The sequence below is a fragment of the Gossypium hirsutum genome, chromosome A05 (assembly GCF_007990345.1).
Source record: "Gossypium hirsutum isolate 1008001.06 chromosome A05, Gossypium_hirsutum_v2.1, whole genome shotgun sequence".
NCBI lineage: Eukaryota > Viridiplantae > Streptophyta > Magnoliopsida > Malvales > Malvaceae > Gossypium > Gossypium hirsutum.
Window position 1 is genome coordinate 22,893,153 of NC_053428.1, and position 24,939 is coordinate 22,918,091.

The window sequence follows — 24,939 nt, forward strand, 5'->3', positions numbered from 1 at the left end:
AAACTGAGGAGGAGGGACAGTTCGTGAATCCAAGAAACTTTGAAGCTTAAATGTTTTGATCTGTAACAGCCCGATTTTGGGCCTAGTCGAAATAGTGATTTCGGAACCACTAACCCGAGGTCGAATAAATTATTTTTAATATTATTTTATGTGTGATGGCATGTTTATAAATGTGCATGAAAATTTTGGTGAATTAATTTTAGCGTTTGTGAGCTTAATTACGAAAAAGGACTAAATCGCATAAAGTGAAAAAGTCTTAATTTGATAGCTAAAGGTGTTAAATTGTCATGAAACTTAAATTGGAGGTATTTAAAGGGAAAATAAACCCTAGAAATAATGCTTGGTCGGCCATGAGACTAGAAAGTCAAAATTAGGTGAAGTTTTGGTAACCAATTTTGACTAGTATAATATTAAAATAAAACAAAAAAGGCTTCATCTTTTTAGTTCTTCTTCTTCACCAATTTTCAGCATCAAAAAGGAGTTTTAAAGAGCTCAAAATATCAGCCACTAAGTTCTCTCATAAGTGAGTGATTTTGATGATTTTTCTTGAAGATTTTTACACTTTTAGAAACCTTGTAACATGAGTTTTCAAATGAGGGGACTATTTTGCAAAATGGTTGAAAGTCTAGGGTTTTACCATGAGTGTGTTCATATTGTCTGAAATTTTATGGAAGAACATGAGTTATAGTAGTGTAATAATAAACAACTTTTGTGAAGTAGTTTTCATGAAAACCCTAACTAATGACCATTTTGCATATGTTGTAAAATTGATGATAAATGTGTGAAATAATGAGAATTGTGAGCTACTTCTAGTATAAAAAGTATTCGGATACGCTTGGTTAGTGAGAAAATGTGATAGAAATTGATTTTTAGACTTAGTGGTAAAATGGTCATTTTACAAAAGTCTAGGGGCAAAATGGTCATTTTGCCTAATTATGAATTTTTGAGTGCCTAGATTAATATGCTGATGAAATGAATGAATTTATATCATTTTAGATCAATAATTACAAAATCCAGGCCTAGACCGGGGAAAAGCAAAACAAGTTAACTAAGCCGAGCTAGTCGCCTACATTTTGTACACCGAGGTAAGTTGTATGTAAATAATACAACTACATTGTTATTATATGTGTTTGAATTGATATCGCATAAAGTGCTTGGTTGTAGAAATGATAATGTATGTTGAATGTGGAGATTGTAGAATTCCCGTTTGAACCTTAATAAATAAATCGGATATTCATGCCATGATATTCGGGTTATTTGTGTGCTAGTGTAAGACATGTCTGGGACATGCATCGGCGTCGTAATGTAAATCAGTGTAAGACATGTCTGGGACATGCATCGGCAACGAGATGTATCAGTGTAAGACCATGTTTGGGACGTGACATCGGCACGGAGACGTGAAAGCCAGTGTAAGACCATGTCTGGGACATGGCATCAACTTAATGGATGAGCCAATGTAAGACCATGTCTGGGACATGGCATCGGTATTACACCCCAAGTTTGAGGCTTAATAAATATCCGGTAACATTCCAAAAGGTTCAACGATGAGAGTTACAGTTTAAGTTAAACAAGAAAAGTATAACCATGTTGTGAGTGGTACAGGTGCCTATTTGAAATGCATGAAATGTGAGCTCAATGTATGCTATGTGAATTGTATTGGATAGTGATGAGTAAGTTGTACTTATGTCTACTTTTGTGTTATGAGCATGGTTTTAAATGGTAAAGTTGTTGTCATATATTTATTTGCATGCAACGTTGGAGGCATCGATCACACTATCATCCGAAGCACTTGGTATAGTTAGATCTTTCATTTTGATTATGCCATGTATAAGACCCTGACTTTTGAGTTTTTGTCATTGTTAATTGGCCAAATGTGTTGGCTTACTTTAGTATTTGATTCATTTTGTATAAGGCCGTGGAAAAATGGCTAATATTGAAGGTTATTATGTGAATGCAAGCTAGTCTTTCATGAATGTGAAATTGTTGGCATGGTTGAATATATGTGATGTATATAGATCTTGACTACGGTTGTTAGTTGTGAAAATCATACTAATTTAGACTTTGTTATGTTGTTTGGTGTTGGATTGTGTTTCAAGGTGGCAAAGGGCTTTGTAGATACCCTTATATTGTCCACTCGAGTAGACACACGGGCGTGTATCTAGGCCATGTGTGACATACGGTTAGCCCCATGAGCGTGTTGCTTGGCCGTGTGTCCCCTACACATAAATTTTACAAGTCAGTATGCATGGTAGTAAACACACGGGCAGAGACACGGCCGTGTGGAGGACACAGCCTTTGGCCATAGGCTTGTGCCTCGGCCGTGTGCCCTAAATCGGATGCTGACGTCAGAAACAGAATGTCAAGGTTTTTAGACACGGGCGTGTCATGGTCGTGTGAGGGACACGGGCCATGGACACGGGCGTGTGTCAGGCAGTTGCAAAACCCTTGTAGGTTTGAATTTATAATTTAATTCACACGAGTATGGGACATGGACGTGTCCCTAGATGTTTAGGTCGTGTGTGTCACAAGGGCGTGTTACCCTTCCACACGGGCGTGTGCCCTGTTTCAAGAATTATTTTTATTAAGTCGATTTAAGGACCCGAGTTGGTTCCGAGTGGTTTCCATTGAATGTTTGAGGCTACGTAGGCCCGTATTAAGAAGATTAAAAAAAGTTCAAAAAATTTTAAATTTGGTCAAGTCTTGATGACTCGAAAAGGTTAAAACACATGTGTTAAGTAAGGTGACGCCTCGCATCCCGTTCCGGCGTGGGGTTCGGGTGTGGGGTGTTACATGATCACCAAAAGAATTTGTTGACGCCACAACAGATAGTTAGTGTCATCAAGAAGAACACTAATCTTCTTGGTAAAGAAGAACCGACTATCAAGAACACCATCAACAACACTGAAAGCCATTGCAGGTGCGGTAGACTGTACAGCAGATAGACTGAAAGACATGAAGAACTTAGAAAACTAACCTCCAGGGATCAATGGACATCTAGTACCATGTTAAACAATGACTAAAGGAATAGAACTACTGTATTGAATTAAGAAGATTACAATAAGATACAAAACTCAGCCTTTTTGATGTACTTGCATGCAGGTTATATAGTAACGTAGCCTAACAGCATTGAATAACTAACTACTGACTTTGCTAACTACTAACAACTAACGGCTAATTGATTTTATTAGTTACTCTAACAAGCTTCAAGGGTGATGTGAATTCATCGTCTTGGCACGTTCAAACTCATGCTGGCACCACAAATGTATGTGGACGTCGAAGCTTAGGCTTGTCATTATTATCGACAGTTACTGGCCCCTTCTTTTCAAACCCTTAACTTATATTTTTATTAATTTGGTATTATTTATATTGTTGGTTTTAATTTATAAATATATTTAAGTAGTGCTAATTTCTTTTATATTGATACGGTTATTTAAGTTATATGTAATTTAATTTATAAAGTTTAGTGCATATGTGTTTTAAGTACGTTATAAATTATTTTTGGTTTAAAATTATTACTCTAATGTGATTCGGTAATTTTAAATTTTACAAATTTAAGAAATGTTACAAATTTTATAAACCATCTTTGCTAAGATTGTTACATATTTCTTCACAGACTAATGAAGAAGCAACCTTTTCCCAACTTGGTCCTCACTAAGGACATCCTACAAATAACCTTCAAATTTTACCCTAAACAGGGGCGAAGCCAGAAAGTTTTTTTAGGGGGGCGGATGAAATTTTAATTTTCTATAGTTTATATCTTTATAATTTGTGAAGGATTAAATCAAATTTTTATAATTTTAGGGGGGCCAAAGTGAAATTTTACCTTTACTAATTTAATTTTTTTAAAAAATTTAAATTGCCAAAAATATAATTTTATATTTTAGGGGGGCCGGGGCCCATGCCAGCCCCCCTAGCTACGCCCCTGACCCCAAACGTAGCCCATCTCCCCTGAAAACTAAATGGAAGCTATCAAAAAACAAGTGCAAACATTGTAACATGCAAAGTTGGATGATGTAGAGTAGACAATGTAATGACTCGATTTTAGTCTGTGTTAGAAAAATATGATTTTAAAAAATTAATAGGATGAATAAATTTAATAATTGAGTCTAAATTAAAAATTAAATTATGTAATTATCGTAGTTTAATTCCATTCAGATAATTAAATATGTTTGCACATAAATTTTAATATAGTAAAATAATCATTGAAAAAAATTAGAATTAAGCTATGTGAATTAATTAATAATTAATTAAGATGAATATTTAATGATTTTGATACTTAGATAAATTGGTTTGTTTTTTTATTAAAATAAAGAGAGGTAAGTTTGAAAATGGAAAAGGCCCAATTGGTATAAATAGGATTAATAATTTATTTGATTAATAGGTTGATGTTACAAATTAATTTGATACCGACTCAAGATTGATAATAATATAATAATAAATAATTTAATCTATTATTCTTTTAATTTTAATATCGTAAATATTTCATATGTTATTATTAATTAATTTTAAACGATATATTTTATTATTTATTATATATTATTTTTAAATACATATTTATGATATCCACGTGAGATAAGATTTATAATAATAATAATAATATTATTATTATTATTATTATTATTATTATTATTAAGAGAACAAATAGTTAGTAGCCAAAAAAGGAAAGTGAGGTATAATATTTTGGAAAAAGCAAGAAAATCCAACTTAAGATGGGTTCAAGGTGTGATGTAAAAAGGTTGTATTCACTGTTTCAAACCCATTTTGATGGAGAAGGAATGAAACAGAACTATAAAGCGTTGCTTTCCTCTTTTGGAAATATAAGTAAATAACTAATTCCATCCTAATCATTTTTTTGATGTCTTGCTTTGCCAATTCTGCGTAGAACAGATGTCTCTTTGTCTTCTTTGTACCGATTAGGTGATCATTACTTTTATATCTCGGGATATATTTTAATTACTTATGTTATCGTGTTGTAATATTTTAACCATTAAACTATTAATTTTCGTTAACGGTGTAACGATGAGCTGATATGGCACACTAAATAATAATTTTAAACGAAAATTTTAAGTTAAATTCTATAATTTATCCCTATATTTTTTCATTTTGAGTAAATTTTTTTATGTTCTTTGACTTTCTTTCTTTTTTCCATTCTCTTTTGCTTCTCCCTCTGATTTCCTCCCTCTTTCATTTCCTTTAACGTAGTTTTTCTATATTTTTCATTTATTAAAACTAATCCATAAGCTCGTCTCATTTGCAAAAAATTAAATTTTTCAAAAAAAATATAAGAAAAGCTAGTTTTAACAAATAAAAAACATAGAAAAATTACGTTAAAAAAAATAGAGACTGGAGGAAAACAGAGAGAGAAGCAGAAGAGAATGGAAAAAAAAAAGAGAATAAAGTTAAAAAAATAATTAAATTGCTCAAAATGAAAATATATGAGGACCGATTATATAAAATAATTTAAAATTTTATTTGAAATGATGATTTAACGTGCCACGTTAACTTACCGTTATATTGTTAAAGGTAATTAACGGCTCAATTACTAAAATATTATAACGCGATAATATAACTAAAACGTAACATTTCAAATATAAACAACTAAAATATAACTAGAAGTAAAAAAAAAACGACTATTTTAATAGTTTACTATTTTCTTCTTCATGCTTCTAAGATTCATCGGGAAAAGGATAGGATAAAATCATAGGTCATCACATTATTAAAATGAATTATTATTTTGTAAATCGATAATATTAATAATGAAGTAAAAAAAAAATTATGAGTTGGAGATTATGTTATTTTTTTTAAAGCGTAATAAAATAAAAAATAATTAAAAAATATTTGACGTCATTTTAAACATGCTTTTTTCTTATCACTACTCACCATAAACAGAATAATGATCTAATTAAGATATTTTGATATTATTTATCCAACTATTTGAAGAAACAAGATAAAAGCGTAATTGGATAGATGTGAGGGTGTGTATGCTGCAACCAAGAGTTTGAGTCCGAAATGAAATTTCTCTCTGCATAATTGCCGCCTAAAAGCGCCACATAGTTTCCCATACGTAGTTGAATCAACTATGTTTTTGTCCGTGGCACTACATAAAAGAAAGCTCAATCTCTCTTTTTTCATCAACATCCCAATCTGGCTACCATCTCCATATATCTTATTATTTTAAGTTGAGATTTTTCTTCTCTTTTTATTATGGTCTAGTTGCTTACATGTAAAAAGTTTTACTAAAAATGTTTTTTATATTTTTTTGTATTTGTTTCACAAAAAATAGTTTGATCAACGGAAAATAATTTTTTTTCCTGTAAAATAACTTACTCTTTTGAAAAACGTTAAGTTATTTTCCGAAAAAAAAGCTCCTCTATAAATAATTTTATTTTGATATAAAAATCAACTTAAATCAAGTTTAATATTATTATATTAATAAGAATTTTTATTTTTATTTTTAAAATATTTAAAATATTATATTTCTTAATATTATTAAACATACCTATTTAATTATTTATATGTAATCATATAATAAATTATTAATATAATTAATATAATTTATTATTTTAATAAATATTTTAATTTTATTTAATAATAAATTTAAAAAATAATAATTTTAAATAATATTCATCATATATTATTGAAAATATTCAATATTAATATTTTATAATAAATATTTATTATCCACCAAAAATAATAATAAATATTTATTACAATTATAAATATATTAATAATAAATGTTTTGTAGTATAAAGGTTAAAATATGTCATAAGTCTTTATGTACTCTTCACAAATTTGCAATTTAGTCTCTATACTTTTATTTTCAAGAATTTAGTCCCTCTACTTTTCAGGTTTGAAAATCAAGTCCAATTGGTGACATTATTAAATTTTTTGTCAATTTTGTTGATATCACATTTTTAAATAAAAATGCTCACTTGGTAATCATGCAACTAAAAAATGACATTGTAATGAACCTGAATTTAACAAAATATTTTTAATATATGCAAAAACAATGTAAAATATAAAATTATAAATATAAAATAAACTTAATTAAATAATTAAAAGATAATAAAATCTCGAATGAATATTTATTTCATTAAAAACAAATTTTATAAAATATTTTAAAAAATCTGTCAAACAACAGAAAATATCTTATACATATTCATCTAAACATAAAAAAATATTAATTTTTTTAAAAAAATAAATTATTTTTCAAAAATTATTTTTAGTGAAGAAACAGAGCCTTAGTCAACGTAATAATGGGGAATTTAGAGTTGAGAAATAAGTCCCATGCAATTTGTATTCCATTCCTTGCACAAGGCCACATAAACCCCATGCTGAAGCGTGCCAAGCTACTTCACCACAATGGTTTCCATATCACCTTTGTGAATACAGGGTTCAATCACAAATGTTTGCTTAAATCCAGAGGACCCTGTGCTCTAAATCCTCACCCGGCATTTCGTTTTAACCCATTATTGGAAAAAAATAGATTTTTTAGAAATTTTAAGGTAAATTCTCGATTAATAAAGATGGAGATTTGAATCATAAAATTATAATTTTATATTTTATTCTATAAGACATTTATAATAATATATCATATGAATGAAAAATTGATGTTCAAAGGAAGGTACTTGTGAATTATGTTGAGAAAAATGAAAAATTTAGTCTCATAGATATCAAGTGTGAAATATGTTTATATATGTAAACAAACTATGACTAAACTAATGTTCTTCGCGCACAAAGGCGTGCAAATCCAAACTTATCGGAGTTGGGGGCACACTCGCATGACTTGGACAACCAAAAAGTTCTTTATTGTTAATCATTGCAGTCGTGCTACTACCATGCTCATCTGTTATATCTTGAGAGACAATCGACCAATATTTTTTCAGCACAAAACAGTTTCACATTGTGATTTAAATAAATAAATAATTTACATTACTATTATTTTACTGACGTTTGTGCAACACCCATATCCGGTTGTCTCCCTCCAATTGATGTTGATGCCACCCAAGACGTTCCATCTCTCTGCGACTCCATTTCCAAAACCTGCTTGCCTCACTTCAACAAACTCGTCAATAAAATCAACACCGACTCCGACGTTCCGACTGTTTCTTGCATTGTTTCCGATGGTGCAATGAGCTTCACCCTCGATGCAGCTCAAGAATTTGGTGTCCCTCAAGTTATTTTTTGGACTACAAGCGCTAGTGCTTTCTTGGGCTATTGCTACTTCGGCCAAGTCATAGAAAAGGGCTATCATTTTGAATATATTTGAGGACCTGGAGCATCAAGTTCTACGTGTACCCTCCTCAATGCTACCTCCCGTTAACTCCCTTGGTCCTCTTAATCTTTTATTGAACCATCAGGTCCACCACAACGGTTGCAAACAACTTGGGTCAAATCTATGGAAGGAAGACCCCATTTGTCTTGAATGGCTAGACTCAAAACAGCCCAATTCTGTGGTTTACGTGAATTTTGGTATCATCACTGTGATGACACCTGAGCAGCTCACAGAATTCGCTTGTGAGTTGGCTAATAGTAACCACTCATTTTGTGGGTTATTTGCCCTGATTTAGTATCCGGAGACACTGCAATTCTACCACCAGAATTTTCGACAGTGACCAAAGACGGGTTTGGTGGCAAGTTGGTGTCCACAAGAACAAGTTTTGAGCCACCCTTCTGTTGTTGGATTCTTGACACACAGCGGATGGAATTCTACCATTGAAAGTATATCATTTGGTGTTCCAATGATATGGTGGCCATTTTTCGCTGACCAGCAACCCAATTGTTGGTTCTCTTGCACTCGATAGGGAATCGCCATGGAAATTAACAGTGATGTTAAGAGAGATGAAGTTGCTGGGCACGTTAGAGAGTTAATGGAAGGAGAAAAGGGCAAAGCTATGAAGAAGAAAGCTTTAGACTGGAAGAAGATGGCCGAAGAGGCCACCAACACTCCCGATGGATCATCTTATGATAATCTAAACCACATCATAAAGCAGGGTTTGCTCCATTAGTCCATTAGAATAAAGACGAAGCAAACCTTCTTTACACCTTTTGTACATGCATTGACGTCAAGCCTGGAAGGAAATAAAGTCAACTTAAATCACTTTACTTTTAGATTTTAGATGTTGATCAATCTGTGTGCTTTGTTCAGATTTTAAACGCTGTTACCTTCCCAAGAAACATAGGAAAAGACGCAAACAAACTTTATGTAATCCAAAGGCAGAAAAATGGTGCGTTTAGGCCGAAATCTCACCGCACTAGGGGCCACTGGTGATCCAAAGGGGGCCTATGTCCTCTTCAACAACAAAAGTAGTGCACCATTAGGGAAGATTTGAGACGACTAGTAATATTGAGACAATCAGATCCAAAGAAAACTTTGGATCATCCTAATGTTATTGGGCTTAAAGCTTTGATCCATTCATTCTTTCAAGTTTTATAAGTCACGACATGAATGGTCTATACGTGTTTATGTGTTTCAAGAGAAGACAAAAACCAGAGCATGAATAACTCGAAACATTTTATGATATGCAGATAAAGTTGTAAAGATGGAAATATCCATCTTATTATACATAATACATAGTTTTTTTTTCCCTTCTTAACAAGGATTTTTGGCTGGTGATATAAATTAAGGGTTTTAAGATTCAACTTGCTAAGAAAATATTAAAATGACAATTGAAGGACAGTGCACTGTCATAAATATCGTGAAGGAGAAGTAGCATAATTCCAAAGCCAAAAATATTAAGAGGAATTATACATTATGCGGGCAAAAACTGGGTCCAATATTCATTTTAGGTTAATAGTTATTATTATTAATTACGGTAACTAGTAAATTTGCGACCTATTCATAAAAAAGAGTTACATCATTAATTCCACATATTTATTAATTCAGATTGACCCCATACATAAAAGAAAATCAGAAGACGCTGAGAGGTAAATTGTTAAGCAATTTTTTTTTTTAAGGGAATGTGCTTCCCTTTTGGTTCATAGTTCTTACAGTGTAGTTCTGTAAAGGATGTTAAAAACTCCTAATGAATGAATAACTTGAGATAAAAACTTTTGGGGAGAAAAATGGAATAAGGGGGGAAAAATCAGCATAAGGGTGGTTGATTAGTCCTCCTTTTCCTGCCTTAGGCCATAGCAGTAACTTGATGCAGTAGTCAGCTATGGCTAAAATGTTGAGAATATAAGAGTGAAATGAGGTGATAAGAAGGGCATAAAAAATTTATCAAGATTGTACAATTTGAACATTTTGGCATCAGGGATGAGTTCTTCCCTTTAGGTTTTTGGACTTTCAGAAGTGATGGCCCCAGGTTCTGATTCTGTGGAGGTAGGTTGAGGAGTCTGTGAATCTGAGACCAAAATCAGTAACAAAATTTATGATAAGCATATATATATATATATAGATACACATAGATATATACAATTGAAAAGAGCAAACCAATGATACAGATGAAGCAGTCTACTTTAAAATGTATATATATTTCCAGAAGGAAATAATGCCCCGCATGTGATGTTTCACTGAGCAGCAGGGCCCCTCTGCCTGCCTGGCTTCCATGTTATGTCTTTATACATCACATTGGACTGGGGGCATTGTAAATTTGGAAATCCAATAGCCATGCATCTACTAGAGAGAGAGAGAGAGAGAGAGTTACTCTTTTACTGAACATTGAGACAGCTAGCCTAGCAAAGCCAGTATCTCTCAGCATATAAATATAAATCTGGGTTAGTACTCTTAAACTCAATGGGATTTTTAAGACAAATTTTTTGGTCACTCTTTTCAATCAATTAAATATATATTGTGCTTTAAAGTCATTCCCTTTTTCATCTGTCATATTCCAAGAAAGGTTATTGGCCTGATCAGTCCAATAGAAAAGCAAAAAGGTTTGTTTTGTCAAAAGAAAGTGTGAATACTAACTTTGCTACTTAAAGTCTAGTTAAATAAATCCATTCATATATAGGAACACAAGAAATAGTTAAAACAATGGCAGTGAATAACATGGTTAGTGGGCCACTCCAAATTCGACCACTTGACTGCATGATCAGAATCAATCAAACCATCATCCCTGATACTTGAACAACATGTCACTATTTGTTTACACCATGCTCCTCTGTCATGACTTTCTATTTGACCCATCTTTTAGGTCATGCCAATAGCCAGACAGCTCATTCACATGTTTGAGGTTGCCCCATGTGGCCCCCTTCCCATTTGGCGCATGCTAAACTAGAACGCTATTACTATATATTATCTGTGGCAGAATGTGTATGTGAAAATCAGAGGAACAAGGCAGAAAATTATTACCACTTACCAAGAATGAACACTAAAACCATATGAGCATTTGGCTCAGGTGCATTCTGATTATAGCATTGGAAAAGTAGTTGACTCAGTATCATCAGATATGTATGAAGTCTAAGTTATGTTGGGATTCAGTGGTAGTAAAAACTGAAAGGAATAATTATTTACCTGCAGGAGATGGAAATGGATGCCTAGTGGGATGAAAAGGGGGGGGAGGATAGGTGGAGAAGGACCCCTCCATTTGTGAAGGATAGTAAAGATAGGACGGTCCGGGGATGCGTTGAGCCTGGGGTGCAGAAAATGTTCCCCTGGGAGCTTGCAAAGAGTAGCCAAAATAATATGGAGACCCCATTGAAGTTGATGATGAACCATACAGTTGATGATAGTATTGTGCCTGCTGGATTTGTGGATTATAGAGAGCCTGCATTGCCATTTTCAACATTCCTTTACCAAATAATGTTGCCTCAACTATTTGCTTTATATTAAACAACTTAACTATTAATATTGTTAATTTTCAGCTGAATTATCTTATGAAATTGACTGAGGTCTAGGGTTCCTCACTTACTTGGTGATACCCGTATTCAGGACTGTAAGTTGGGAACCTGGAAAGATAGAATTCATCAACAACTTTTGTTAGAAATAGAAGCAAATTAAAGGGGAAAACCGTGTTTTCCCTCGGAAGCAAATCGCAAGAAGCACCATCCATATATATTAAGGAATTAATTATAGCTAGCAAATAAGATGTCCACCATGAAGCAATTATTAGTACTAATAACAATATCGGCTTAGGTATATACTTGAAATTAATTCAAGGTATTAACTCTAGTGTTTATGCATTTAGATATACATGTACACACACAAATATATATTTTTTTATGCATTTATATATACATGTACACACACAAATATATATATATGTTTGATGTAAACGAAGGGTATCATATCAACTTATTCCGTACATTTCAGTGTGGAATATGTTATAAAAATCTGCCAACAAACCCAGAAACTAAAAGTTCAGACACCCCACCAGTGATCACTGATAAAAGTTTGTCAAGAAAGAGAAATTGGTATATTCTTGCAATGGTACTTTAGTTAAATGTATGTCACACATCAAGAAATGTTAACTATAAATGAGTTGGATCATTACCAGATGAGAGCATCGAACAACTTAATTACTATAACCTGATTTTTTTTCTTAAAACTTTTTCTGTTTTCACTCTGGGATGCCTGGCACTATAAGCAGGCTAAAAATGCATCTCTTTGTATGAACTCATATACAACATCTGCATTATTTGGGACCACTTTGAAATATAAATAGGCACTACAACGCATAGCCATATGTTCTACTAATCTTACCATGGATTTCCCAATTTGATTAACTGGTCACTTAATTTTCATATACCTTAAAAAAGTAAACTAGATTATAAGTTGATTAATAAATGGAAATATGATCATACATAATAAGGAACTAAAAGCTGAATTTATAAGGATCATAAACGTTCCTCTATCAAACCCTTTTCATATATAAATATATATTTGGCTTGCTTCGCCAAAGAAATGCTTTTAGCCTTTCCTTAAAGACTCAGTTTGATCCCAATATGTATCATTGACTGCATTAATTAATATAAGGTTCCCATTTTCTTTTTTCTTTTTAATCCAAGTGATGACAAATTTGCATAATGTAATTAGACAAACACTAAAATAACCAAGTTATTTAAAATTTTAAAGGCATGCATGTACCACTTCCTCTAACTGGTGCATGTGGACAAGCAATAGCTTTGATTTGATTGAAAAAACAATAGGGAGTACTCACCCATATGGTGGATAAATGACAGGTGGTAGTGGCGGCGGAGGTGGTGGAGGCACTACTGCTGCAACTCCACTATACGACGGTGTACCTTGCTGTGCAACTCCCTGAAAAGGACTGCTACCTTGATTTCTTCCTGCATTAAAATCAATCATATCCATTTCATTATTGTCATCACCTGTTTTTTTTTTTCTTTTCTTTTCTTTTCTTTTCGCTTTCAATAATTGAACAAAGAGCATGGGGGACCTCGTGGCGGTGAAGGTCTAGGCCTTCCGAGTGAAGAAATGTTACAATTTGCTCTTCTTCCACCAATCACAGGATTTGGATCAACACAAGCCCTCCGAGCTGATTCAGGATCACGGAACGTAACCTTCACAAATGTAATCATACGTTTTGGATCAACACAAGCCCTCCGAGCTGAGTCAGGAACACCTTAATGCATAACAACATATGAGAATGTAAGAGATCAGATATAAAACTTACAAAGCCATATCCTTTAGATTTGCCAGTGTTTTTTTCAGTGATGATAACAGCTTCAAGAATCTCTCCAAACTGCTGAAAATACCTACGCATTTCCTCTGTGGGGGTCTCCCAAGCTAGTCCCCCAACAAACACTTTGGTAAACGTTGTGTCACCAAAAGGTGATCGGTAATGTGGATAAGCCATGGCATCTAAACAAACAAAACAACAAATGGGTAACTTTCCTTTTGCATGAAAATCCTCTCCTCCTTTTTTTGGATGGATCACATTCACAGTTGACAAGAATGGATCAGAAAGCTGAATCTTGTGCAGTTCCACCTCATTTCCCTTGCTTGTTGCTCACTGTGCTTGTCCCTATATCCATTTCCCTAGTCCCCCACCCTCCACCCTTTTTGTTCACCACAAAAGAATCATTGAAGAGGGTCAGAGAATGAGATGAAGCCTTGTTTATGATGTTACAGAAGTTGTTGCCTGTTGTTATTATTTGATGAGTTGGTTAATAAAAGAGAAAGCCAGAAAAGGAAAATAAAAAGGGAGAAGAAAACAGTAGTTTAAAGACACAGAGACCCGACAGCTGCAAACGTTAATTTGCTGTCTATTGAGATATTGAGAGAGAGACAGAGAGGAGAAGGGGGCTTTAGCTTCGTAATATCGAATGACAGCTGAGCCAGCGAGATTGCACGCACTTGAACCTGTCCCTACGTTAATATAATCTCTTAACTCCCCCCTCAACCCCTCAATACAGTAGTCTTTTTGAGTCCTTGCCTGAAAATTTGAACTTTATAAAAAAAAGAAAAGAAATGCAGATAATTTATATAAGCATAATACTAAATAATATGATTTATAAACAGAAATTATAAATGTGATTGGTGTGTCTTGTCTTGAGCAACATTGCCATTGGTGATTGCTTTTGGAGAGGAAATAAATAAAGAAAAAGGCAAATAATTAATAAGAAAAACAGTGATTGCAGGACCTACTTCCATTATATATAAAAAGAAAATAGAGAATACCAGGCTTGTATAAGCTGGAAGAGCATTTAGAAATCAAATAATCCATCATTGAAAGGACCATTGACTCTCTGATGATGTTATGGTCCAACCAATTGAACCCGCTTTTTAATTTGATGAATAAAATGAGTAAGATTTCAAACTTGTTCATTTATAAATATTAATCATTGGCTTATACTGTTTATTTCTTTACATTTTTTTTATCAATTTTAAGATTATTTATGCTTGATATACAGTTATAATTTTTTTAAAATCTTTATAAAAAAATTACACTTATTCAATTAAATAATTTATTTATTAAATTAAATTTAAATAAATTTTATTAATTAATTATTAATTGATTATTGTAGAAATTTAAATTTTCTCTTATTTAAAAATTGGGAGAAATTATGAATAAACCTAAGCATTCTATAAAAAAATATTTTAATTAATTAATTATTATACTATTCTATTTATTTTTGTTAGATTCAATCTTTATAATTAATAATTTCAACTAAAAGTAATAAACATTTACTTTTTATCTTTTGTTTTGCTTAGCGGCGGTGTCAGTTTTCGAGTTGGCTACGACCCGTCTTTTTTCTCTCCCATCAACCCTTTCTTTCTTTCTTATTCTCAATCATTACACACGTCTTCTCTCTTTTCAGTTTGCAGATTTATTTTGTAGGTATTTTTGTTGTCTTCGCAAGTTGTGATGGGCAGATGATAATACTTGTTGTTCGCTAAAACTCCACCAGCCGCCAGTAGTTTTTCTTGGAAAGCGGGTGGCTCTTCGTCAACTTCTTAATTTGTTTCTGGTTTGAAAGTATTTTAGAATAATAAAAAATTTCACGTGTCGATAGGACCTATGTTGACTTAAGTTTTATATGTTTTTTTATTGTTTAATAAGTCTTCAGTTTTAGAAGTTTTTGTCTGCTCTTGTAGCACATTTTTAATTAGTCTTACTTATGCATGTAATTTCAGTTTGACAAATGATTTTGTTATCGTCCTCTCTACTTTGGCAAATGCTTGATTCTTTTGTTGATTTTTGCTCGCCGCTTTGGATTATCTGGGGCTGTTTTCATTATCATTTTAAATGCTTTCAAATAATCCAAATATGTCGTGCTTAAGTTGTGACAAAGCCAATTATCAACATGTCATAATGTTCTATTGATGCTGAGACTAAAGCCTTTATTGTGTTGATGAAACTTGTCCTTCACCATCTACAACGAGTATTTACTATTTTTTTTCTTTTTGAATTGTATGCATGGTTCCATTCATTGAATAAATTAATGAATTTAACTTTCAAAAAAAGTAATAAACATTTAGTTAGTTATAAAATATTTTAACTAATTTTAAATTAAATTATTGTCTAATAGAATCATATATTAAACATAATGTATTTATTTTTTAAAAGTTATAAACATAATGCACAATTGCAAATATAAATAACAAATTTAACCATTATCAAGATCTAGACCAAAAAACCGAAATAAATCCAGATACACGACGCATATATGATGAGACATGAACTAAAAATCACACATGAAATATAATTAATAATCAAATTTGAACTTGATATCTTAAAGTTGTTTCCTTAACTAGTTATTAACGGGCTATATCTTTAGAAACTGTTATCAATAATAATTGTATTTTGTTTTGTTTTGTTTTATTTTGTCTTTTCTTTTTTTTTCTACATATATTTTGATTATTCAAATTAAATTAAATTATATGTTGATGTTTTGATTTTTTTTCCTTTACTTTTTTATAATTTAATAATTTTTTTCATTAAAATATTCTAAATAATAGTTAATTAATTTTATATAAAAATAATTTAATGAATTCATCTAAAAAAATCAATATATAACTTAATTAAATACAAATTTAAAAAAACTTAATTTTAATTGAAGTAAAATAAATTAAGTTTTATACTAATTCAATATGCAATTGAATTTTTATTATTTTGTAATTAAAAATAGAGAAATGGTAATAAACTAAATAGAAAACAGATAATAGTAATGGTGGTGGTGGCGGCTTAATTGTCTTTTCATTTAAGATTTCTTAATAAATAGATTTCAATGGAGTTGATGAAATTTTCTTGAAATATGATGGATAAGTTCTTTTATTATTATTTATATAAAATATCAGTTAGACCAACTGATCTCATTATTATTTTATATTTTTAAAAATTAATCATCATTCAACATGACAATAATTAATTGAATGGTCTTAATAATTTTATTTAAGACACGAGAAAAAAAATACTAAAATACAATTGAAAAAATAGCATAAATTATAAAAGAAGTCAAAATTGCGTATAAATACATAATACCTTGAATACGTTAAATTATAAATTTCATATATTCCTTCACTTCTTCTCTCTTTTTCCTTTCTTTCTCTTCTTTTTTGTTGTTCATCAAAATAACTTAAAGCTGGCCGCATGCCTGATGAGGTTATAGAAAGTCATATGATAATGATATGTGCACTAACCATTATACTAACTTGTGGTGTACAATTGTAAGCTTTAAATATATATATATAAGTACATGGAAATACACAAAAATAGATCCTTGAATATTCCCACATGAATCCATGTTCCAAACCTCCTCTAATCACAAGCCTGTTTTTACATACAGAAAATAAGAATTAATATTATTTATATATATCAAAAGAATATAACAGTTGGGATCACACACATAAAACTAACCACTGAACAGCGATAGAAAATCATGTGCAAACGAGGGAGTCGTTGGGCGGGATGACTGCATGCGTTTGAAAACAATAACATCATTCCCCTTTAATTTGGTCAATCATATTTATATAAACAAAAGCTGATATGAAGGAAAATAATAATAAATCATGTTTTAACAGATTAAAGCATTATCATTATATATATGTGTGGAAGAGCATTAATTATATTGTCCACAACCGCCAGCGAAAAGCTCGCCCTTTTTTTTCTCTCTTGAAGGATTCTTCCCCATTTCCCAATTGGAAACGCGTGTTTGTCATATCCTTTGTTGTAAAGCTAGCCATGGTTTAAAAGACAGTGGATCGAGCTTTTATATCAACGAAAATAATAATAATAAAAGAACCCTTTTATTGTTATTTGTGGGGTTGATGAGAACAGGCAAAGAAAGCCAAAGAGAGGGGGGGAAGCCAAAGAGAGGGGGTCAGTTTATCTAAGCTTAGCTTTGTTTGTTGGCAGTGCCAGCGTTAGGGACGATGAGACAGCTATAAGAAACTATTTTTCTAATATATATTTATTAAAACTGTGCAAGTCCGTGAACTGGCTGGCTGTTTTCTCCACGTGGGGGTCGTATCACTCTTTGAGAACAATGAGCTGGATTTCATCTACTTCCTCTCTTTATATTTTATTGTTATTTATGATGGGTTTCATCTGTTCTTCCATTGTTTTCATGGTTGAGAGCTGAGGCCCACCTCTACTGCTTCCATCTATCAATGAATGGCTAATTAAAGTTTGCAGTCACACCCAAAAAATAAAAGCATTTTCTCCCACATTCTTTCCTTAAGACTCACCTCACTTCCGGCTTCAATTCTCCCACCGCTGCCAAAGTTGAAATTTTTGAGATGGAGCAACAAGATGTGTTTTAATTGTGATTGGTCTTGAAAATAAAATCTTTGTGCTATCTTAAAAGTAAGATACTAGATCCCTGGAAAGGGGTGGCCTAGCTATGTCTGAAAAATCAGAGGGCCTAGTGTTAAATATCTTTTGCTTTTATAGGCGACCAGTCCTTAGACATTTTGGCATCAAGACATATAGTTAAACTGTTTTAGCAGCAACTATTAACTCCCTTAGTAAATGTTCTTGCAATGTCATGTGATGTCTGAGTGATCTAGATTTGAGGATTGTATATTGCATTCAAAGACCTAAATTAAGACTCAAAGTGTAAAACCGTAAACTGAATATTCTTGGGTTCAAATCACGGCCATGGGCTTTGATGATTGGACGGGGTATCACTTTCCATGATGAATAAAAACCAAACATTTGGAATCAAAATAGGTCACACCAAAACTATAAGTTTCTAACTTAAAAACCACATTACATGACAGTAGCATATTCCACTTATTCATATTACGATTTTAAAAGAATGATAAGTTAAATTTTGATATGTTTTAAGGGAGTAAAATAAGATTACGGATTGCATAACTAAAATATTAAATAGAGATTTGAATGTGAAATGTTACTTTGTTGAACCATTTGAGGATGTCCGAAATCTAGTAGAAAATGATATTTAGTAATCTGGAATAAGATTAGTCTTTTAATAGAGTCATGTAATTAGAAGCTTACTTATATTTCTTTTCTTTTTTTAAATACAAAACCTTTACTACCTGCATTATATTAGTGTTTTGGTATTTAAAGAATTTATTTTGTATTATAGATAGCATCAATTGAGGAGCTTCAAATGCCCTGTATCATATAGACCGGCAAATTTATGTACATTTATTAACCTGCCCATTATCCACCGGAACAGGATGGCCTAAACAAAATTAATAGCCTGATCGAAAACAAAAAGAATACTATAACAATAGAAAAGGTTTTGTATGGAATATGGACATTAACATATATCACAAATTTTTGTAAAAGTTAGGTTATTTGTTCTTGATATTTCAAATTATTTGAATAAAAATATTTTATTCTCAAATAAATTTGAAAATAAAATTAGATCAATTTAAAATACACTTGAAATATCAATTAGCCCGTTTTTCAATTTTAGTAGTAATATATTATTTTTACATAATTTATATTGGATTTTAATTGAATATATATAGCATTTTAATATAAATATTAAAAATAATGTGTTAATTTTAATAATTGTGTACATTTATAATTTTAATAAATTATAAATTATATGGATTAATTATTTATAAATATAGATAAAATTTGAAACACATTAAATTAAGTCAAACTTAGACAACTGCGTATAGTTTTGATGCTAAACAAAATCTTGACCTGAATGAGTAGACAAGAAGATATTCCTAAGGTTTTTGGTGGGCTTTTATATGAATCGATAAATCAAATTTTTATAAAATTTGTGCAACTTTGAACCAATTGTAAGGGTTAGTTAATTTGGAGGGTGGAGATTTGAAAAGTCGGCGTATATACTGTTTTTGGTGGTGAAATTTTATTAAATACGCATAGAGTGATTTGGGAAGCAGATGTGGTGCCTTACGAACCCATCCAATCCAAGTTTGATGTGAAGCTGCTCCGAAGAAATTCCTTGCAATCAGCAACAATAGCATCACTTTCATTTTTAGAAGAGTAGAGAGCATAACATAAAGCCTCTTCTTGCCTTATAATAAAAACATTTTAAAGCTTATTTAGCTTCATTTTTATTAGTTCGTGATAAAATAACAATGACTCAATTATAATGAATAAGATATGAGTATCAACCACCAAATCCTAGTCTTTCTTTTCCTTTAATTAAACCCTGTCGGATTTTTATTATTATAATTGATGAATTATTGATAAAACTTTAAGTTTTGCCACATACAAAATAATAATAAAAGTGACCATTTCATCCTCACTTTAACCCGCAATTATAAAAGCTTAATAAAATTTATTTTTATCTTTTAATAAGGTTAAGTTGGAATTCAAAATCTCTTCTTCTCAATATAGATAATATCTAAAGGTTTGTATATATATTGAAAATTCTGCCAAATTTGGTTTATTGATTTATTTTTATAAAACTTAATTAATTAAAAAAACATTTAAAACATTTGAGGTTAAATTCTTTTTTTTTTTAAATCTTAACTTCAAATACGTTTTGTGTTAGTTACATTATGACTGAGTGAAAAATAAAATTAAGTAATAAATATATCTATAAAAAATTTAAAAAAATTTAAATTTTTGGTTAAATGATAAAATATAAATGTTGAAAGTTATAAAAGGTTAAGTTTAAATTCTATTATTTGTATTTTTATTTTTATTTTAATATATAAAAATTATAAAATAATATTACCTACTTTAAAAGGTGAGAATATTTTCGTTATTACTAGATATATATATATATATAAAAGGTAGGATAGTTGTGTTATAACTGAAGTTTTGTATGAAAAGAAATTGGAGTTATATCTCTTTAAGGTGCACTTAAATGAAATGATTATTTTGGACTCAACAATCACCAGGGGTGGTGGCGCAGTTGGCTAGCGCGTAGGTCTCATAGCTTCTGAGTTATCCTGAGGTCGAGAGTTCGAGCCTCTCTCACCCCATCATCTTTTTTGCCAATGTGTGTGTGCCAGCCTAGAATTGTCAATGTCGTCAGGCTTACGCTATTCTGCGTCATGCATGCCTATGCCTTTGCCCTAAATTTGGATGGGCAGTATTTAAACATTTAAAAAACAACATAAAATGAAATAATAAATAAGAAGGGGATTATTATAGTTTTTAAGGGAGTTAACTGGTATAAAGGTGAGCTAAGCATCTTTGTCAGTACCGTTAATCGTTTTTTGCTTATAGTTCCTTTGGTTACCATTTCGTCCATGAAAGAAATGTTTCTCCACTCAAAATTTTTTACAATATTTTTGTCTGCTTTTATGACATGATTTTATCTACTTCTATAGCACAATTATGTCTGTGCAACTTATTGATGACTCAATTATCGACTAAAAAGATGTATTAATTATTTTTTTTCAATTTATAAAATATTATCGAGACCTTTGAGCATCAAAACACGTAAATCGTAAACGATGTAGAGCAAAGTTTTTGACTTGCCTTTACAAATCATGGATGTATGCAGTATGTGGAATAAAGTTTCCATTTCCACTTTCTTGGAACAAAGTTTTGAGTATAATGTTTTTTGATCCTTCGCTATCATCCATCGCTCTCCACTTTGCACTATCCTGACACAAAAAGTTTGGGGCCTCATTCATCTTAAAATTAATGTGGTTTTTGCACTATTAATGTATTAATGATTGCTTTGCTTAATTGCTCACTGTCTTATGCATATTATCTTAATTTCAAAATAGTATTTTAGGTTAATTTCCGTTAGATATTATTGAAACTGTCTATCGGGATAATATTATTATCTACCTATTACATATATAAATAATTATATTTTTTAATATATAAATAAATTAATGTGTTTATTTATTTACATATGCATGATTAGTTGAATTAAAATTAATATTTCACATTGTTAAATTTACCTATTAATTACACATTCAATTTCAGCTAACTTTAACAACCGTAAAAGTAAATTTTCAAAATGCATAAATTAGTTCGCAGTTTGTACGACATTCCCAACGAGCAAACCACTAGTAAATTGTAATACAATATGTGATTTGAGTTCAATTTTTTAATCAAGATATAACATCATTACTCTTATACTTAACTATATTACTCTCTTCATTAAGATTTTTTCATTAAAAACTTTCATAAATTTCACAAGTTATATTTCTTACAATGAAAAATGTTAATACTCTGAATCTATTCACCAAATATATATATATTAATACTCTGAATCTCATACTCATTACAATAATAGGCCTTCTTTTAAATAGGCATATATTAACTTTAATGTTCAAAAATTTCGGCCCATTAACAGACAAGGCGTTAAATTGCAAGCTTAGGCAAGTTGTTGTTTGTCCCTAATGGAAAAGTGATAATCATGGTAAGCTTCGAAGCGGGGCTAATTAAATAGATACAATGAACCAGGTTAATTCAAATCCAAAGAAGTTTCTGGAATTCATCTGTTTGGTTAATTAAGAATGGTGGTCAGCCTGTGAGGAAACTGTGAAAATTAAGCATCTTGATATTCACATGCGAAAAATTCAATGATTATAGCTATGTAAGAAATAGGAGAAGAATGGAAATTATGGCTTTCCCACGTTTTTTAAACACATCACATGCAATGGAGGGAATTGGCCATAGGTTGCCCTAAGCTTTGACATTATGTATATTATGGTTTTTCCAATTTTCAAAAATATTATTGCATTAGACCAAGACATTTTACTCTTTTATTTTTTTTACTTAAGCATATTTTAACTATTACTAAAAAAAATTATGTGAATTCAAATATTAGAATGCATTCTAAAATATATATAAATTTCAATCATGTGAATTCAAATGTTAGAATGCATCCTAAAATATATATAAATTTCAGTCGGGAATAGTAGTAGTCAAATTTCCACAAGGTTTGTGGGTTTTTTTTTGGGGGGGGGGGGTGTGGGCTCCTTATTGGCTGAATTTTGATTTATGCTCTCTCAGCTTGATTCGATGCTAGTAGTCATACAATCTTTGCAAGTCGAGGAACGTAAGTATGACATAAAATTTATTGACGAGTCTTCTACTAGTACTATTGAAGATTGTGATATGTGTCAACAAGAAAGTTCTGTCAACACCATTTGTAAAGAAACACCATGTGATCCTATACCTATTATTGAGATTTCCTCTAGTGACAAAGAAAGTTGTGATGATGAATTCAATGTTCAAATTTTTTGTGAAGGGTTAAAGGGAAGTGAGAATTATTCATGTAAAAAGGCCGATAAAAATGAGATTTTGAACGATAAAAGTCAATTTTATTGGAGGAATGATACTTGCAACGACTTTCTAGATGGGATCCATGCATTTTCTGGGTTGAGATGTTTTCATAGCGTTCAAAGAGCTATCTCTTATCTTCGAAACGTACTTTAAATCACTTGATTTCAAGTCCAGGAGCTCAAGTTATGATCGCTTTAGTGAAGATTGCGAGAGCTGAATTTATGGACAGGATTATTACAACAAATTACGAGTTTTGGGCTTTAATTCGAATTTAAATCATATTGGGTTTAATTTTTAGGCTTAATTTTGATTATATATGGTCCTACTATTGTATCTATTAGGTTTTATATTCCGAATATTAGGATATTTTTAAGTATTTTAAGTTGTTTAGGAATTTTATGTTTCTTAGTCGAACAAGAAAATTTAGTTATATTAGAATTACTTCTTGTTTAGATTAATTAGAGTTTCGAGATCTATTTTAATGCAATTTGCTAGCCTATATGAAGGCCTCTTCGTTATTTATTATTCGTGCTTCACTTTTGAGTTAATAAAATTCTCTTTAAATTTTCTTTTAAAGAATTTTTCTTCAGTATTATTTTAGACGAGTTTTAACAATCTTTTTAAATTGTGAGAATCAATTCAAGCTTTTTCTTACCAATTATTATGATTCTTTATTGGGGGCGAATTAGAATTGTTTGAAGAAGGTTATGAATTCATCTTATTTTCAAGGCTCTTTAAGACTTCTACACATCATCTCTATCTTCTTTTATTTTCATTCGTTATCATATTCTTGTTATTTTGAATCTTGGTGAAATTCAAAGTCTTCAACTATAGAAAGTGACTTTATTTATTCTGTAAGTAATATTATTTAATTCGTAAAAAATAATTTTAAGTCTTCAATTTCAATTCAATTGATCTTTATGTTTTGGGCTTTAACTCATCTAAATATTTTCAAAAATAGATAACTCAATGCTTTTGTTGTAAAATTTACCTAAAGTTTGTGACAACTATTTCAATCACAAAAATAACCACAAAATTTATCTCCTTATTGAGAATAGAAGTACATTATGTGTAGTGTCGAAGTGAGTAAAAACATACATGGGATCGGTAGGCAGGCTCCAATGTAGGAGCCGAAACCACGTGGCTGGTGAGGTACAGCCCATCTTCCATGGCCAGTTGAAGTCTAACAATGCACCAAGGTGGAAGGATGCGTATTTAACAACGTAAAACGAAACATCAATGCATTCGTACAAGTGAAGTTTAGCAATTAATTAAATCTGGAAAGGCAAAACAAAAAAAGGTTCCTACAGTACTGTTATTGTATTAATTATTAATTAACACAATAAATGATCCCACAACATGATTCGATATGTCCCTAAAAACGTGTCAACTTCATTTTTCATGATTCTCAATTATTATAAATAATTAAAAGAAAATCGCACAAAAAGCAAAAGAAAAGGAATATTTATTCTTTTATACGTGTAAAGGCTTTGAATTTGTGTCCGTATAAGTATTGGGCATTTAGAGAATAGATGTGCATGGACCAGCAAACTCATTTGGCTGTAATTATGCGGAAAAGGAAATCAATGGCGTCGGGATTGAATGTGAAAATGGGATCACCGACGTCGTTTTTATGGATGGTTTTGACCTTTTATTAAGTGGGAATTAATGTAATATTATCCTTAAAAATATCTTTTAAGGTTGGTGCATGTATGTATGTACCTGGAAGTCAAAGGTTGGAGGAAGATCTACTTTAGAAATATGTTGGGTAGAATAGAATGAATATCAAAAGTATTTATATTTTATTTAATAAAAGTGTAATGTTTTGTTATTTGTTATTACTTACGAAAAATAATCTATAATCCAAAATTTCCACCTC

The 24,939-nt window shown here is 31.1% G+C and overlaps 1 protein-coding gene, 1 non-coding gene and 1 pseudogene across 4 annotated transcripts; 2 read left to right on the forward strand and 1 right to left on the reverse strand.

Moving 5' to 3' along the window:
* Positions 1-7,256: 7,256 nt before the first annotated feature.
* Positions 7,257-9,728, forward strand: LOC107957767 (7-deoxyloganetin glucosyltransferase-like; annotated as a pseudogene).
* A 129-nt stretch (positions 9,729-9,857) lies between these two features.
* Positions 9,858-14,706, reverse strand: LOC107957765 (RNA-binding protein 38). Of its 3 annotated transcripts, none has more exons than XM_016893337.2 (7): positions 14,588-14,706; positions 13,581-14,355; positions 13,344-13,467; positions 13,104-13,233; positions 11,856-11,892; positions 11,459-11,711; positions 9,858-10,346 (listed from the first exon to the last, which is right to left on the reverse strand). In XM_016893337.2, the coding sequence occupies exons 2-7, from the start codon at positions 13,761-13,763 to the stop codon at positions 10,273-10,275; spliced, it is 801 nt and encodes a 266-aa protein (XP_016748826.2). In that variant the 5' UTR covers positions 13,764-14,355; positions 14,588-14,706; the 3' UTR covers positions 9,858-10,272. The 3 variants fall into 3 exon arrangements, with proteins under 3 accessions (XP_016748826.2, XP_040969922.1, XP_016748828.2); XM_041113988.1 differs by having other exon boundaries at positions 13,581-14,342; positions 14,588-14,658; XM_016893339.2 differs by lacking the exon at positions 14,588-14,706 and adding an exon at positions 11,304-11,349 and having other exon boundaries at positions 10,182-10,346; positions 13,581-14,549.
* Positions 14,707-20,706: 6,000 nt separating this feature from the next.
* Positions 20,707-20,791, forward strand: TRNAM-CAU (transfer RNA methionine (anticodon CAU)). The gene is given in 2 exon segments: positions 20,707-20,744; positions 20,756-20,791. It is a non-coding gene; the product is annotated as a tRNA-Met (tRNA).
* Positions 20,792-24,939: the final 4,148 nt, after the last annotated feature.